Genomic DNA, 17,446 nt, shown 5'->3' on the forward strand with positions numbered 1-17,446 from the left:
GAACTATTGGTGTGGGTTCTTGGGCAAAGGGTGTTTTCAGGGCAGAATAAAATGGAGGAAGGTGCTAGGGCTACCCCTATTTGTACTTCTGAAGAGGAGAAGGTAAAGTATTAGCATCCTTAAATCCTCCAAACAGAAGAAAGAATGATAGGTCAATGGTACAATTCATTTGTCCAATAAGTATGTTGTGGGTGCCTTACACATAGATGTATTAGGGATTAGCATATAAGACAGACACAATTCCTTCCTTCAAGTAGCTTGCAGTGCAGCTGAGGAAGACACATGAGAGCAAAGATAGATGAGAGGTGATACCTGCTAAAAGAGAGAAAGTGGAGGGAGCTACCAGAAAATATAGGATGGGAGCTAACCCAGATTGGGAGGCCAGAGAAATCTTCTGGAGGAAATGACTTAGCTGAGACTGAGAAAGCTTAAGGTTAGGTTAGCCAGGCAGAGTAGAGCAAAAGAATGTTCCAAACAGAAAGAACAGCATATTTGAAGACATGAGGGTGAGAGAAAGTGTGCTACTTTTTAGGAATCAGATAACACTTTTTGTGGTGGGAGCCGGAGTGCACAGTGTGTGAATTTGGGGGGACAATGTCAATAAGTGGGTGGGAGTCAAGGGAGAAGGAAAGCTGGGAATGGGAACCAGTTAATCCAGAGTGTTTGGCAGGAGCCAGCTCATGCAGGGCTTTACATGCCACGAGGAGTTGGATTTCATTCTGAGAAAATGAAGACCAAAGGGTTTAGGCAGGTGACTGACATGATCGAATACCTATTTTAGAATACTCACTCTGGCTGCAGCTTGGCAAGACTGGAAGGAGGCAGGCCAGTAAGTAAGCACACGAAGCGAGAAGGGACAATGGTCAGAAGCTATTCTGGATGGTTTGCACCTGGGTATGTCCATTCAGAATTCATTTATCAGTGCCAGAGTCTTGTGGGATATAGAGATGGGCCTGCCAGCTCATCAGCCTCATGCAGATGCCAACATGGATCTTTTTCTAAGAAACATTTCTTCACCCTTGTTGCCAATAACAACTCCAATGGCTAAATGTCCTCAGCACCTGCTTTCAAAGCCTGCCATAGAACACATCCCAAGGAGGTCAGGGAAGAGAGGAAAGTTCAAAATTAGTCTGTAGGCAAAGGATAAAAGAGGAGAGGGTACAGCCAAGGGTGGGAAATATGGGACAAAGACATAGAAAAAGAGAAGAAATGTGAGCCAAAGACCAGAATGTGGGGCCCATACCCTCATGTGCTCACTCACACTGACCTGTGGACTACCAAAAAGCAGGGCCAAAGGGGCTCCCTGTCTATGAGGTTCATGTTTCCTGAAGGTAGAGCTGAACTTAAGCTCCTGTGAAAAGTAAACTGTGGGAAATGCCAGTGATTCAGGTGGAGGGAATTAGCAGTCCAAGGGAAGGTAAACAGGTCAACCACCCCCTGAGTTCATCCATCCTCAGGGACCTTGAAACTTGATTTTGCAGGATGCACAGGAAAGGAGTTGTTGGCCTTGCCCTGTTATGCTGTACTCAATTTATTGCTTGGAGAATAAGGTGCCACTTTATTATTTGAATTCATTGCTTAAAATGCAAATATTTGACCAGAGTTCTCTAATTAGTATCCAGAGGTGCTTAGGCTGTGTGTGTGTGTGTGTGTGTGTGTGTGTGTGTAAGCTTGTTCTTCCCTGCTTACAACTGATGTAGAAGAGTAAGATGATTCACTCACATTACATCTCTGATTTTAGTAGTCTAAACATTCGTGCAGTCTTTTGTTGTAAATCTAGTACTCATAGTAAACATCTCCTGAATCTCAAGTCTTTGTGCCTGACTCTAATTAACATTAATGTGCAAATTTACTGATTACAGTAGTGCATTGCCTAAATGGGTTTTTGCTTCCTTTAGATTTCACAAAAAGAAAGCACCCCCCACTACCAAACTGATAACAACGGACATGTGATTAGAAAACGCAAAACTAATTAGAATGGTTGCAAAGGGGATTGTTTGAGTTACCTACATTAATGCACATTACAGTGAAATATCTGTCAGATTTTCCATTAACCCTCTTGCATTTCCGTCTCCAGAATCAAATCTACATCTTAACCTCATACCCCTTTCTCCTTGGTTGGAAACTTGGTGTTCAACAGGCTACATTACCCATTAATGCTTTAAATGCACAGCTCTTACTGATGGATGCAACACATGTACAAAGACCTTGGAATGAGAATAATAAAAGTCACTCCCCTAACTGTGGATTTAAACCCTAACATGTTCTTCTTGGTATAGTGTTCATTTCTTTACCGCAGGATAAAGGAGTTAATTGTTGCTTTATAAGAATTCACTCTATTGTGCTCTGAGCTATTACATAGTAGGATGACAAAATAGAAATGGAAGTGGAATATCCAGAAAATAGAGTTATATTCTATAAAAGGTTAAAATAACATGTTCAAAGTTGAACTTGTAGTCTTAGGGGAGAGGCCCATGTGATTTGGGCTCAGTTACTACATAGTGGATTGTTGAGGATACAGATAATGCAGTATATATGCCCAATGGGAATTCAGTAAGAATTAGGGACAGATGTCTTCTTCAGATCAAAAGCTCATTGAAAAGAGGGACCATGCCTTCCTGATCTTTTATCTGAGTGCAAAGAGAGTTCTTTGGGTCACTTAATCTTTTAATCTCTAATTCCTGGCACACTGTAGGTGCTCAACAAATTTTCATCACATGAATGAATGCAAGAATTATGGTTTTACCCTATTGTTTGTTAAACTCTTAACAGTAATCCTGAGCAGGATCTTAAATGTTGATGGATCATGTTAAAGAAGAAGAGTGAATAAACTTTCTTATCACTTAAAAATATAACAAAACCCTTGGATTTTTTGCTTTAAAAACTAAATCACATACCACTCCCTTGGGTTTTTCCATTTTTTAAAAAGATTTTATTTATTTATTTTTAGAGAGGGAAGGGAGGGAGATAGAGAGAGAGAAACATCAATGTGCGGTTGCTGGGGGTCATGGCCTGCAACCCAGGCATGTACCCTGGCTGAGAATCGAACCTGTGACACTTTGGTTCACAGCCCATGCTCAATCCACTGAGCTACGCCAGCCAGGGCTGGATTTTTCCATTTTTATCTGGGATCAGAGGTACCAAAAAGCCCAGCAGCAAATTAGCCTAGCAACAGAAACAAGAATAAGCCTACAAGAAAAAACATACACACAGACCAATGGAACAGAACTGAAAGCCCAGAAATAAACCCATATGTATATGCCCAAATAATCTTTGACAAAGAAACCAAAAAATACAATGGAGAAAATGAAAACCACTTCAATAAATGGTGCTGAGAAAATCGGAAAGCCATATTAAAAACTAGAGTAATTTTTGTTGCCATACAAAAAAAATTAACTAAAAATGGATGAAAGACCTAAATATAAGACCTGAAACAATAAATTAGATAGAAGAAAATATAGGTACCAAATTTACTGACCTTGATCTAAGAAAGAATATTATGAATTTGACCTCAAAGCAAGGGAAGCAAAAGCAAAATTAAATGAATGGTATTATACCAAACCAAAAAAGCTTCTGTACATCAAAAGAAACTGTCAACAAAACTAAAAGTCAATCAACTGAATACCAGTTATTTGCAAACAATACCTATGATATGGGTAATATCTAAAATATATAAAGAACTCATACAACTCAATAACAAAAAACAACCTAGTTAAAAAATGGGCAGAAGACCTGAACAGATACCTCTCCCAAGAAGACATGCAAGTGACCAACAGACACAGTTTATGAAAAGATCCTCAACTTCATTAGCTGTTAGGGAAATGCAGATCAAAGACACACCATTTCACACCTGTTAGAATAGCTATAATTAACAAGACTAGTAACTATAAATGCTGGAGAAATTGTAGAGAAAACGGAACCCTCTCTCACTGCTGGTGGGAATGTAAACTGGTATAGTTACCACAGAGAACAGTATGGAAGTTCCTCAAAAAAATAATAATAGAGTTAGCGTATGACCCAGCAACTCCTATTTTGGGTATCTACCACCCAAATTTGAAAACATTTATTCATAGCATTATTCATGGTGGCTAAGACATGGAAACAACCAAAGTGCCCTTTAATAGATGATTGGATAAAGAAGATGTGGTACATATATACAATGGATGACTACTCAGCACGAAAGGACCTTGAGAACATCATGCTAAGCAAAATAAGTCAGATGGAAAGAGTCAAGAACCACATGATTTCACTCATATGTAGGGCATCAAACTGAAAACAACAAATGAACAAACAAAACCTCGTAGATAGCAGACAACAGTATGGTGGCTACCAGAGGGAAGGGGGATGGGGAGAAAGACGGAAAAGGGTGAAGGGATCAAATATATGGTTACGGAAGACTTGATTTTGGATGGTGAATACACAGTGCAGTATACAGATGATGTATTATAGAATTGTATACTTGAAACCTATATAACTGTTTTAACCAATTTTACCCCAATAAATTTAATTTAAAATAAGCTTGCAATATGATGAAAGGAGCTGAATTTGAAAATACTCTCTGGTTATTTAACTTTAAAAAATTTTATTTTTCCCCTTGCTATACCACATTTTCATCCTTTTTAAAAAAGATTTTACTTATTTATTTTTAGACAGAGGGGAAGGGAGGAAGAAAGAGGAGAGAAACTTCAATATGTGGTTGCTTCTTATGCCCCCTACCAGGGACCTGGTCCACAACCCAGGCATGTGCTCTGACTGGGAATCAAACTGGTAACCTTTTGGTTCGCAGACTGATGCTTAATCCACTGAGTCACACCAGCCAGGGTTCATACCTTCATCTTTGTTCTCAGTTGTAGTATCAATATCCAGAACTCTGTCTGGCATAGAGCACACACCCAATAAATATTTTTGGAATGAATGAACAAAATAAATTGCTAGAGTTAAGAATGGAACAGTACTCAATTTAGCCTGCAATCTTTAGTTTGTGGCTCCTGGTTGAACAGACCAGGAAACATAACAATCTGTGGATTCAGATGAGGCAACTTAAGCACACTGTTTGAAGACACACTTTGTCCCACCCTGTGCATCAGAATTGGCTTAAATTTTCCCCGAGGTAGAATAAACTGGGAATGTAGACAACAGTGAAATTTCAAACAGATACCACAAAAATGCCCTGTCAGCACAGCCCAAACCATCTCCACCCATTTTCTAACTTAGGCATCATAGTAGTTATTATTGTTGGACTTAAAATCAGACCAGTTACTCTAAACAAGTTATTTAACCTCCCTGAGCCTCAGATCCTTACCTGTTAAAAAAAGGTTGATAATGTCTACCATATGGGTTATTTTTACACAGCATGGAATTGAGACTAATGTTAAAACAAATCAACTAACTACCTAAAACTAACAAAAGCATAAAAATTTCCCCTTCTGCCAATTTTCCCAATCAAGATTCTTCATTACAAATTATATTAACGTGCCTAGAAATTGACTGAATCCTGGCCGTAGCACTAGTTTCGTGGAGCATTAAAAAGAAATTTTTATTTCATTTGTAAACTTAAAAAACAAATGATAAAATGTCAAAGATAAAATGAAAGTGCAAAAACATTCTCCCGGCTTGCCACAGACCTGACAGCTGTCATGTGTCTGCCCCAGCCCTTCCGCCTCTGCCAGCATCACCTGGCCAAGGTGAGTCATAACAGAAATCAAATGGTCAGAGGTCATCTGCAATGATCACTTAGCATCTCTTCGGTCTCTATTCTAACTTCAGTCTTGATTTCATGCTATTTATACTTTACCCTTAACCATAGGTTAGTTACTATCTTTTGGCTTCACCCCTGAGTTCTGAGTATACTGCTGATTTTGTTTCCCAGCTTTTTTTAGGACTTTAGCTTGATTTTGTCTTTGGCCTTTCATGCTCCTGACTTCCTCTAACCTGATTTTAGCCCCTAAATCCAAACCCTGGCACTAGCCCAATTGCTCGATCCTTTAGACAATATCTAGACCCCAGAAAAGGAGTGGTTTAGATGATATATTGTTGCAGAACCCTGAATTCATGATTGTGTTCCCATTAGAGAATGTATTTCCAGCTGATTCAAGGTTCTCCCTCTTCTCTGGCACTTCCACAGGACAACCACAGCGATTTAGAAGTATTGTCCATATATGAGGATCACAGTGATTTCTCCACCCTCATGCAGGCCAATTGGGAAACAGTTTTTTGAGTGTTAATCTTTAGGGTCAGATATATGTAAAATTACCTTTAAAAAGAGGGGAGGAGAACATTAAGAGACTTGCCTGATTTAAGTCAGGGTTGATATGTAGAGTAATGAAGGATAAACTTGGCTAAGCAGAAGAAAAGGGCGAGATTCTCAATCTATGATTGAGGAGCTTGGCTTCAAACTAAGAAGGAAATGTACAAATTTATGTTTCGGTCATAACAAACCATCCATTTACTGGCTGCCTTCCCTCTCAGAATATTTAGAGATGGGAAAATTATAAACCAAATATAGAATCCACTTAAGTTTCATGGATCTAATGTTAATTTTTTTTTACACTTTTAAGTGTCTAATTAACAAGCCCTGAAAAAGATCACTTTTGGATTCAAGAGGTTAGTGCTTTTGGACCAAACTCTGAGTTCTTCTGGTCAACCAGTAACTCTTTCACATCTTAAACAAGTCGGGAAGATAAATCAGAACTGCACGCATTACATCCCTCTCTTGCCCTCTCCCATAACCTTCAAATCAGAAAGGGAACAAAATTATAGCCGGGAGGTATTTCAATTTGAAAACTGCCAAACGTTAGCAAGACAGAGTCACTGAAGATATTTTGTGAAATACCAAATACCACTTGTTCTCCCAGTGTCTGGAGAAGGGGTAACTAAAAACCACCCCAGACATGGAACAATAAAGATGTTTCCAGCCATTCAGTTATGCTGCATCCTTCTCTCAGGTACCTCCAGGAGAACAGAGGTGGGTACCCAGTAAAGGGAGTGGGGCCTAGGAATTCCCCAAATTCAGTCTCTGCCTGAGCAGGGATATCTGTCTGGGTTCAGAGTTCTGAGAGGTGAGGAGAAAACCATATTTTACTAGGTAAATTACAAGCAACAAATGAACAAATTCAATGTACCATTATATAGCAGAAAGCCAAGATTTCTAGCATTTCCAGGGCTAAAGGGCCCCAATTAACAAATCCCATAGTAAATCTTCCTATGTTTGACACAAAGTGAGTATGACAAGCAGAAAAAATTCTTGACTAGTGTTTTCATTTAGGATGTTTTAGTTGATATAAGAATTGCTTAATTATCAGTCCCTCCCCACCCATGGGTTTCATCTCAAGTAACAGATTTAGCTGATCTGAAGTTAGATACACATTTGTACTGTCTGCTGGGATGGAAGAGTTGAAACTCCTCTCTTTGGGTTGAGACTACTTGGCAATATACTGGATGAGACAATAAAAATGAGAAAAACCTTTGAAATATGTATATCCAAATGAAAGTTCCTTCTCAAAATTTTCACCTGAGGAAGAAACTCATTTATTTCCTGTATTGCCTTCAGAGAAAGTTTACAAAACAAGCTTGAAATGCAGTCCTATGACACCATAGCTATTCCTTGTTTTTGACCCAAAGCAGCATTACCCAGTTTGTCTGTTTTCAAAAGTCACCCTGACAAGATAAATATTATTGCATTGGTAATAATCCAGTCAATGTATTAAAAGCTCTGAAGACAATTCCCAGAGAAAAACTCCTTAACTGTATTGAGCAATAGCATTATTAGAATGGGCCCAACCCCACAAAGGTGAATGCTTTCAAGAGGGCAACACTTCTTTGGCTATAGAGCTCTTGTACATTCACTTACAATGCAGACTCAAGACTTCAGAGTCATATCTCACAGAATCATTAAACTGGAAGGAACACTGTGGTTCAATCTACAAAAGTGAAATAAAGCTTTAGTGGGTAACCATTACTTGTCTATTTAAAAGAGGCCTTAGAAACTTCTGGTCAAGATGGAGGCATAGGTAAAAACAGCTCACCTCCTTGCACAACCACCTCAAAATTACAACTCAACTATAGAACATCTATCACTCAGAAGCATCAGCAATTGAGTTGAATGAGAGTCCAACAACTATAGAATTAAAGAAACCATAACCATCCAGACTAGTAGGACATGTGGAGACATGGAGATGTAGAGACATGGAGACGTGGTGATATGGAATGGGCTGATCCCACACCCACGTGTGGTAGATAAAAATCTGGGAGGAATATCTTAGGAATGAGGGGTCCTAGCCCCACACCAGGTCCCCCAGCCCAGTGTTGCAGCGTCAGGAAGATAAGCCCCCATAATTTCTGGCTGTAAAAATCAGAGGAGTTTGAGTTGGTAAAAGGAACTACTGGAGTTCCAAGTAGCTCCTCTTACAGGGCCAGCACACGGACTTACTCAGACTTATTCCCTCTGAGCTCCAGCACCAGGGCAGTGGCTTAAAAGTGTACCAGTGGCACATGGGGAAAAAACTGAAGTGTTTGGCATGAGGGTGAGAGCAGGGGGACAGCTTTCTCCCAAATAGAAGTGCTGGCAGAGGGCACTGCTCCTTTTCTGAACCCTCCCCCTCAACACAACTACAGAGTCAGCCATACCTGAGACTCCATCAACCTGGCTTACATGGTTTGCTCTGCACTGGGGAATGCTCCTCCCAAGTTACAGCCCACTCAAGCTGTAAACAGTTGCATTTCCATGTGAATGGATGTTCTCAGCTCAGGCTCCAATCTTCCTAAATCCTATCAAACAAGCAACAATCAGCCTCAGCAAGTCCCCAGCAACCATACCTCTGGCTAAGTGGTATCAGGCCTGGCACAAGCAGCAGCCAGCTTTGGATCACAATTTTGCTTCACCTGGGAACCTCCAAGCCTAACACAAGTAACAGCCATCTGCAGATTGCTTTGTAGCTCATGCTGTGTGGTCCTGGGTAGAACACAGGTAGTGGCTAAACCTGTCCTGCACCACCCAGGAAACCCCAGAGTCTGTGTACCCAGTGGATAGCTACAGACCACATTGGAGCACCACCACCCTGCTGCTACACAGCTGATCCTCCACAGAAGGTAGAGTTTGGTGGTCAGTGGTCACAGCCAGTACTGGCAGCTGACTGGCCTGGAAAATCCCTCCCATTGACCTGCCAACAGCAATGAAGGCTCAACTTCAAGAGGAAAGTGTACTCAGCCCACACAAAGGTTGCATGTCAAGTACCCATCTTGGGTGATAGGTTAGGCTGTGCTACTAGACGCTACTATATTAGGCCACACTATCAAGACAGGGAATCATAGAAGCTCTACCTATATACATAGAAACAAATACAGGGAGGCTGTCAAAATGAGGAGACAAACATGGCTCAAATGAAATAACAGATCAAAACTCCAGAAAAAGAACTCAACAAAATATCAGATGCACAATTTATGCACAATATCAATTTATCAGATGCACAATTCAAAACACTGCTTATAAGGATGCTTAAGGAACTTAGTCAGGAAAATAACAGCATAAAAAAGATGCAGGCAGAAATGAAGGATTTACTAATGGAAATAAAGAACAATTTATGGGCAATCAGCAGTAGAATGGATGAAGCCAAGAATCAAAGCAAGGATATGGAACATAAGGAATCAAGAAACAACCAATCAGAATAACAAGAAGGAAAAAGGATAAAAAAAAAGAGGATAGTGCAAGGAACAACTGTCAAGTATACCAACATTTGCATCAAAGGGGTGCCAGGAGAGAGAAAGAGCAAGAAATTAGAAATTTGAAAAAATAGTGCAAGAAATCTTCCTTAATTTGGTGAAGGAAATAGACATACAAGTCCAGGAAGCACAGAGAGTCCCAAATGAAATCGATGCAAAGAGACCTACTCCAAGACACACTATAATTAAAATGTCAAAGGTTAAATATAAAGAGAGAATCTTAAAAACAGCAAGAGAAAAGAAGTTAGTTACCTACAAAGGAGTTCCCACAAGACTGCCAGCCGATTTCTCAAAAGAAACTTTGCAGGGTAGAAGGGATTATCAAAAAATATTCAGAGTCAAGAAAAGCAGGGACCTATAACCAAGATTGCTCTACCCAGGAAAGCTATCATTTAGAATCAAAGGGCAGATGAAGAGCTTCCCAGAGAAGAAAAACCTAGAGGAGTTCATTATCACCAAACCATTATTATATGAAATGTTATAAGAACTTATTTAAGAAAAAGGAGCAGATCAAAACTAGGAACAGAAAAAACGCAATGAAACATATCTATCAACAATTGAATCTGAAAAACCAACCCAGAAAAGAAGAAGTACAGAGAGAGAATCATGAATATGCAGAGTGTTCTTATGGTTGCCAGATGGGAGCAGGGCTTGGAGAAATGGGTGAAGAGGTGAGAGGATTAAGAAGTACAAATTGGTAGTCACAGAAGACCCATGGGGATATAAAGTACAGTATAGGGAATGGAATAGCCAAGGAACTTATACCATGACTCAAGGACACAAACAAAGGGGTGAGGATTGCATGAGGGAGTGGAGGGTGATGGGAGTAAAGGGGGAAAATTTGGGACAACTGTAACAGCATAATCAGTAAAATATAATTTTTAAAGGTAAAAACATGCCTTTAGCTTGAAAAACCACCACCATCTCCCACACTTTTTAAAGTGACTTTTTGAAAAAGTGAAAATTGTCTTGGCATTATATTGGTTGTATGCACTGGGAAAAGTAAACATTATCTAAGGGATTGGAAGATGTTTGTTGATTTTGCCTTTAGTACCCACTGGTGGTGACTTAAAGGCCAGCAGCATGTTATACAGTTTATATGAGCAGTAGAGCTGGAAACGGGACAGATGCTGGAAGTGGCAGGAAGGCTCCCAAAGAAGGGCTGGTAAGGCACCAAAAAGATATATTTCCTGTTGTAATTTGTTTATTTTGGTGAGCTCCATCATGCTTACCCTCAGGAAGGTCAATAGTTACACAGATATTTTTAATTCTTTTAACAGCTCTAAAGGTTAGTGTTTTAAGACTTCTCTATCCCAAGAGGACTTCATCTACTATGTGTATTATGTAAAATATGGTCCAATATTAAAAGAAATATTTCTTTTGAGAATTCCACAATGATCTATAGGTGGTCATTCATTTCCAAACACATCCTACCTGTTAGCTGTATAGCCTAGTGGCTGAATGCACAACCTTCAAAGTAGACCACCACAGTCCTGGCTCAGCTACTTATTATCTGTGTGTCTTTAGGAAATTTATTTCACCTGTCTGTACCTCAACTGCCTCACCTACAAGATGAGAATGATAGTATTTCCCTTATATGGGTGAAGTGAGATACCCCAAGTAAGGGAGACAGAGTCATGCCAGTTATAGAGTGGCTAGCTCTTGTTAATACCTCATTATTTATTATTTCCATTTTTATGGTCCAAAGTCTGGGCCCAGGGATGATAAATCACTCCCAACTCACTATATTGCTAGACAGTAGAAAAAATAGCAATAGTTCTTTTTTAATGCCTTTTGTACATAATGCTAATACTTGTTAAAAAATATTGCGGTATCATATACGCCTATTTCCAATGACAATCATAGTAACAGCCAACTTTATTCTAGACTCTTAGCTGAGAATTAGATTATTTCATTCTCACAAAATCCTAGTGTTTTAAGGAAAAAAATTTCTAACAAAATTTAAAGGTTAGGAAACTGAGGCTTAGACAAATTCAATAACTTGCTTGAAGTCACATACCTAGTGGATGTCAGTAAGAATTTGAACATAAACTTATCCAAATCAAAATGGCTATGGATAACTTGGAAAGTAGTTCCACATTACTGTTTATTTTTAAATGATCCCAAAACTGCCCATGTTAAAAATGGAACCACATTGTAGAATATACACATGATTCTACTCAAAGTCCATTCTTCATAATTTACAATAAAAAAAACACATTTTAGTGAATAAGAGCTGAAAGCTCTAACTTGGTACACAGCTCTTGAATCCTAGTTTAATCTAATTTTCTCACATTTAGGGCAAAGGTTAGCTTGGCCACAGTCTGTGGTGCTGTGGCATTCTTTTTTGGGCCGTGATCATGAAAACTACTCCAGGAATAGGATTGAAATTAGGCTCTGCACCATCATACTGTCCTGACATACTGTTTTGACATGTAATGTGCTGTCTTTGTGCCTGGAACTAACGTGGACCTGTCAAATTACAAGCACAAAGCAGCATTCAGCTCCCTCCTGCCCTCCCTTTCTTCTAGGAAGAGTTTCCTCTCTCAAGTTCCCTAAGAACTAGAGTGTACTCACTAGTGTATGCTCTGGAGGCCCAGAGCTATTTCTTCATACTGTTTAGGGCAGGATATAAAGTAACCATGGATTTTTGTTGTTGTTGTTTGTAGTCATGACAATTTCATTCTTTAACGTTTTGATACTGGCATTACTTTCTCCAGAAGCCTTCGCCGATTTCCATTTGCTAGGTAACATTCACAGTCTCTGTGGTGCTCCCATATCATTACCCTTTCTACTCATAAAATGATTGTTTTTAAAGCCCATCTCCCTCTTTAGGCTGCACTTGCAGACAAGAATTATGGCTTATTTAAGGGTGATACTAAGTACCAACATGGAGTTGTAGAAGGATCTATTATGACGGGTTGGACATTTAGACATTTTAAAAAAGATTTTATTCATTTATTTTTAGAGAGGGGGGAAGGGATGGAGAAAGAAGGAGAGAGAAACATCAGTGTGTGGTTGCCTCTTGCATGCCCCCTAATGGGGACCTGGTCTGCAACCCAGGCATGTGCCTTGACTGGGAATTGAACCAGTGACCTTCTGACTTGCAGACCTGCACTCAATCCACTGAGCCACACCAGTCAGGGCAGCATTCAGACATTTTAATTGGTTGGTATGAGTGTAAACTGGTTACTAAATACTCTCAATATCATGTGTGGTCTTATACCAATACTCAGCATAATCACAATATCTTGTACATGGCAGGTGCTCAGATAGTGCTTGTTGTCTTAATGACCAGTTTCTTGACTCCATGCACAAACTTGCACATATCAGAATCTGACTGACAACTAGATCTGTCAGTGATGGCATAAATGATCATGAAACTTTTTCTTTTTTTATTCTTCATCTGAGGACATTTTTTCATTGCTTCCAGAGAGAGGGGAAGGGACAGATGAAGGGAGAGAGGGAAATATTGACTGGGTGTCTCCTATATGGACCTGGACCAAGAACTGAATCAGCAACCTAGACACATGCCCTGACCAGGAACCAAACCCATAAACTTTCAGTTACAGGACGATGTTCCAACCAACTGAGCCACATCAGCCAGGGCAATCACGAAACATTCTTAATATTCAAGATCCCTCGATCCCTACAGATTCCAATGACACTAATGCCCTAGGAAGAAATACTTGCTCATGCCTCCATGAGGCCTTCACACAGTTCCATGAGAACCACTACTCTCTTTGAGGTCTTGATCCTGTCTCAACACAAACATAATAGTAACCAAAGCATAATGACCAAGATTGATGTTCGCTGGGTACTCTGTGTTTGGAGTAGTAGAGCCCTTACCTGTCTGTGTTGTTGGGAGACTTGATATCCCAGTCCCGTGATAGGCTGATTCTGCATTTTCTGAAGCAGGATCTTTTGCTGAAGTGGCAAGGGCGACCTTAGCAAAGGCTGGTTTGACAGAGGTTGGGTGGGTGGGGGTGGTGGCTGCTGCTGCTGCTGCTGTTGCTGCTGTTGCTGCTGCTGCTGCTGCTGTTGTTGTCGTTGCTGCTGCTGCTGCTGTTGTTGCTGCTGAGCTGAAATTGAGCTCTGTGGCTGCTGCTGCTGCTGCTGCTGCTGCTGCTGCTGCGTGTAGTGTAGGAGAGAAGGCTTGTTCTGAGAAGGCAAAACAGAAGGCATCTGTTGGTTTGCTTGATCTGAGTTAAAATGGAACAAAGGCTTGGTGTTGCCAAGACGGGGCTCCATGGCTGTGTGTGAGCTGTTAATAAAATTTCGACTGAGATCCTGAGGCTTCTGCTGCATGAGTGCATCCAGGTGCCCTCCCTGGGCCGAGGGGCTGGCCTTATACATGTAGTTAGCCATGACTTTCGGCTGGCTGCTGCCACTGGCTACCCCAGGCATGGGGGAGCTCTGGGGGCTGAATGGCTGCTGACCAAAAGAAGGGCTTGGGATTTTCTCCTGTCCAAATGGACCTGGAGATGGCCCAGCAGGAGAGGGCAAGGCTGACCAGTTAGTAGGCTGGTGCTGCTGCATCCGGGCATGCTGCTGACGGTTGGCAGCTATCTGTTTGAGTTGTTGGGCATGGGATACTTCCTGCCAGCTTGGCAGGGCCCGGCTTGCCCCTGAGGCTGTCTGAGGCTGAGCCTGGCTCTGAGGGACTGAAGGAACTGGGGATGAAGTGGACAGAGCCGAGCTGGCCATGGAGAATACAGGGCCAGTTGATGGTGGCCTCAACTGAGGAGAGCCTGACGGACCCTGGGTCAGACCAGGGGAGTATTCACTTTTGATCACTGTCTTCTCCATAGGCAAGGAGGGCCTGGGAGTGCTCCTCTGGCTTTGCTGCCCCAAGTCAATGTTAAATGGATCATCCTGCTTTATGGTAGCATTGATCATGTTCTCCAGCTCAAGGTCACTCATAGGAGGCACAGATATGTTGGTCAGTTCATTGAACAGTTCCTGCAGTTCAGGATCCATCAGTTGCTCTCCAGAGTCATCTCCGTACCTGTTAGGAAAAATATTCTCCTGGGTCATTTGGTTATCCATGTGCTTACTGCAAGACAGAGTCTCTCCTGGTTCCTTCTTCACTTCTTTTAAGCCCATGTTAAACATGCCATTGCCAGGAGAATGTGTATGGGGAGGCAGATTGTTAGTCTTTCTCAGGGTTGCTTGGCTCATGGGCAAGGTCGCCGACATAATCTGACTTTGTCCATTATTTACTTGGAGGCCCCCTTGTCCTGCAGGGAGGTTCTCCCCAACACGGATTCTTTTGATATCAAGGAACGAGTTGTCGACAAATCCATTGGGCCTCTTGCTGTTGACAGGAGACAGGTTAACTATCTGTTTTCTTTTCAAGGAACCCTGGAGCTGAAAGACAGAGGGGAGGTAAAAAAAAATGAGATATTAATCCAGAGGTGCTTCTAATCAAAACTGGTATATTTAAATGTTTCTTCCATTTACATACAAGATGAATTTTTTTAAAAAAATCACAAATGAAGAAGAGTCGGAAATATAAGGGAACTCACAGTGGCCCAAACAGAACAAAACAAAATGTTTCTGGAGGAGCAGATCAATGAGTGACTAGAGATCACTCAGGCTCCCGTGATTACTACACAGGCCAATGGATGAGAAATCCTTTATATATCATCATGTGTTATTGATAATATCTACAATTAATCACAAAAGTGTTGTTGCTGCTTTTAGCTGTAGGCCAAAACACCCCACATGTGCACACACACAGCCCTACACAGCTACAGATGACTGGCGGAAGGTCGACTTTGACCCAGATGGAAAACACTGAACAGTCCAAAGCTGGGACACAATTTCCAGCTGGGTTTTTTTTTTCTTCACAGACTCAACCCTTTCATTACTATTATCCTCTCAGTAAATACTTAGAATTATTGTTGTGTCCACAGAGATATGTTATCTGGTATTCATCTATTTTTCCTCCTATAATTCTGCGGCTTTGCTTTCAGGCCCATGCAGCAACTCTGTGTGTGTGCACAGAAAGCAAGGTTTTACTATTTATCGAATGAGACACTGTGAGCACAGATTTTCCTGGGGATTCATTTCTTCGGTTGCCTGGCTCTGAATCTGGTAACCATAGTCGAGGTGTAGAGAGGCAGCACCGTACAGTTCTACAGAACGCAGGCTTTGGGAGCTTAGAAAGCTGAGTAAATTCCAATTTTGTCACTGAGTGCTAAGTGACCATGGCACTTGACTTAGCTGAGTCTCAATTTCTTATCCAGGAAATGGAGACAGTAGCACTTAACACATAGGAAGAAATGAGATAATGCATGTAAAAGTTCAGCACAGTGTTTGCTATAGTACGAACTCAATACACTATAGTTTCAATGAAAATTATGGCTCACTATATTTTCAAAGGGGAAGGTTTCTGTAAATAACAACAGTAACAATGGAATGTTAAAGTATTTCATTCACTAACTCAATCATTACATTGTATGATATGAACTTCAGAAATTCTAGAGAAAAGTTTAAGTTACAACAACCACACAGTCATACCAATAAATGAAAAAAGAAACATAAACTTTCATCATTGATCTTGAGATCCCTGTCGATTTGCCTCTAAAGTGAGAGACAACATCTAGCAATGTGTGGATTTTGCAGTGCAGCAGACCTACTTAAATATTTAATGTTTGCTCAGGATAACTGTAAAACACCTGAGGCTAAAGGATCCCTCCCAGATAGAAAGTTCTATCATTTCTTTTTTCCTTCATTTTTACTTACTACCACTCCACCACCCTCCTCAAGATTTCTAATTAACCTAATAAAGAAAATGTAATTGAGTGGTCATTATATGCCACGTATTTTAAATATGGTTACTTTCCTTCATCTTTGCAACAGCCCCATCAGGTGTGTATTATTTTATGGATAAGGACACCAGGGCTTGGAGTGGCCACATAACTTACCCAGTGTCACACAGTTAGGGAGTGTTCAACCTGGGCTTTAACGTATGGTCTGCGTAGGTCTAAAGCCTGTGTCATTCCCACTATATTATGCTGCAATGGGCTTGTTCAGGGCTATGGTTTGCCCAGTGAGAAGGGGCAGGAGAAGTGAGGACAGAGACATCCTGGGTCTCTGGTAAAATGGTGAGGAATCTGGGGGTGGCCAGGATGCAGCACAGAGCTAAATGTCTGTTTCAATAGTACTTTATCTGTGATTTTGCCCAATCACAGGTGGTATACAGTTATGGTGATGTGCTATGGTGGTATAACCGGTTTTTGTCTTTTACCATTACTAACTGGTCATCAGAGAAAGGAGCCCGACTCAAGCTCCTTTAGCCAATCAGTTCCTTCCATGGTAATTCTGGAACTGGAGAAAAGGGAACCAGGCTCTCTTCGGGTGGCTGCACAGTGATTTACAAAACATGTGAGCTGTTGTTTCATTATGTCAAACAGAGCCAGAAAGTAAGTCTGTAGAAAGAGAGGAGAATGAAGCATGGAGGAGAGACACAAGTTTTGATAGCATTTGAGGGCCTGATTCAATCTCAGGTCAGCTCTGCATCTCTCCTTATCTTCCTTGATATAATACTCTGTAATCTTTAGAGAAAATTTTCCTTTTTGCTTAAGCTAATGTGAGTTGGGCTTCTGTTATTTTCAACCAAGACTCTCAACTAAGTCCCACATGACTTCATGTTTGGTGATGAGCAATTTGCAGCAAGGGGTAGGGTATAACTTATGCCTGAGTGTGCAGCTCCCCACTCCCT

General features: G+C 40.9%; 1 protein-coding gene across 2 annotated transcripts in view; it reads right to left on the reverse strand.

Annotated features, from left to right (window-relative positions):
* The window catches only part of MAML2 (mastermind like transcriptional coactivator 2), a 347,162-nt gene that overhangs the window by 95,602 nt on the left and 234,114 nt on the right, over nucleotides 1–17,446 (reverse strand). For both annotated transcript variants that reach the window (XM_028515723.2, XM_036028659.1), the window contains exon 2: nucleotides 13,567–15,087. In XM_028515723.2, coding sequence (XP_028371524.1) covers nucleotides 13,567–15,087 — 1,521 coding nt within the window. The remainder of the gene's footprint in view (nucleotides 1–13,566; nucleotides 15,088–17,446) is intronic.

Source organism: Phyllostomus discolor, chromosome 6, assembly GCF_004126475.2.
Source record: "Phyllostomus discolor isolate MPI-MPIP mPhyDis1 chromosome 6, mPhyDis1.pri.v3, whole genome shotgun sequence".
Taxonomy (NCBI): Eukaryota; Metazoa; Chordata; class Mammalia; order Chiroptera; family Phyllostomidae; genus Phyllostomus; species Phyllostomus discolor.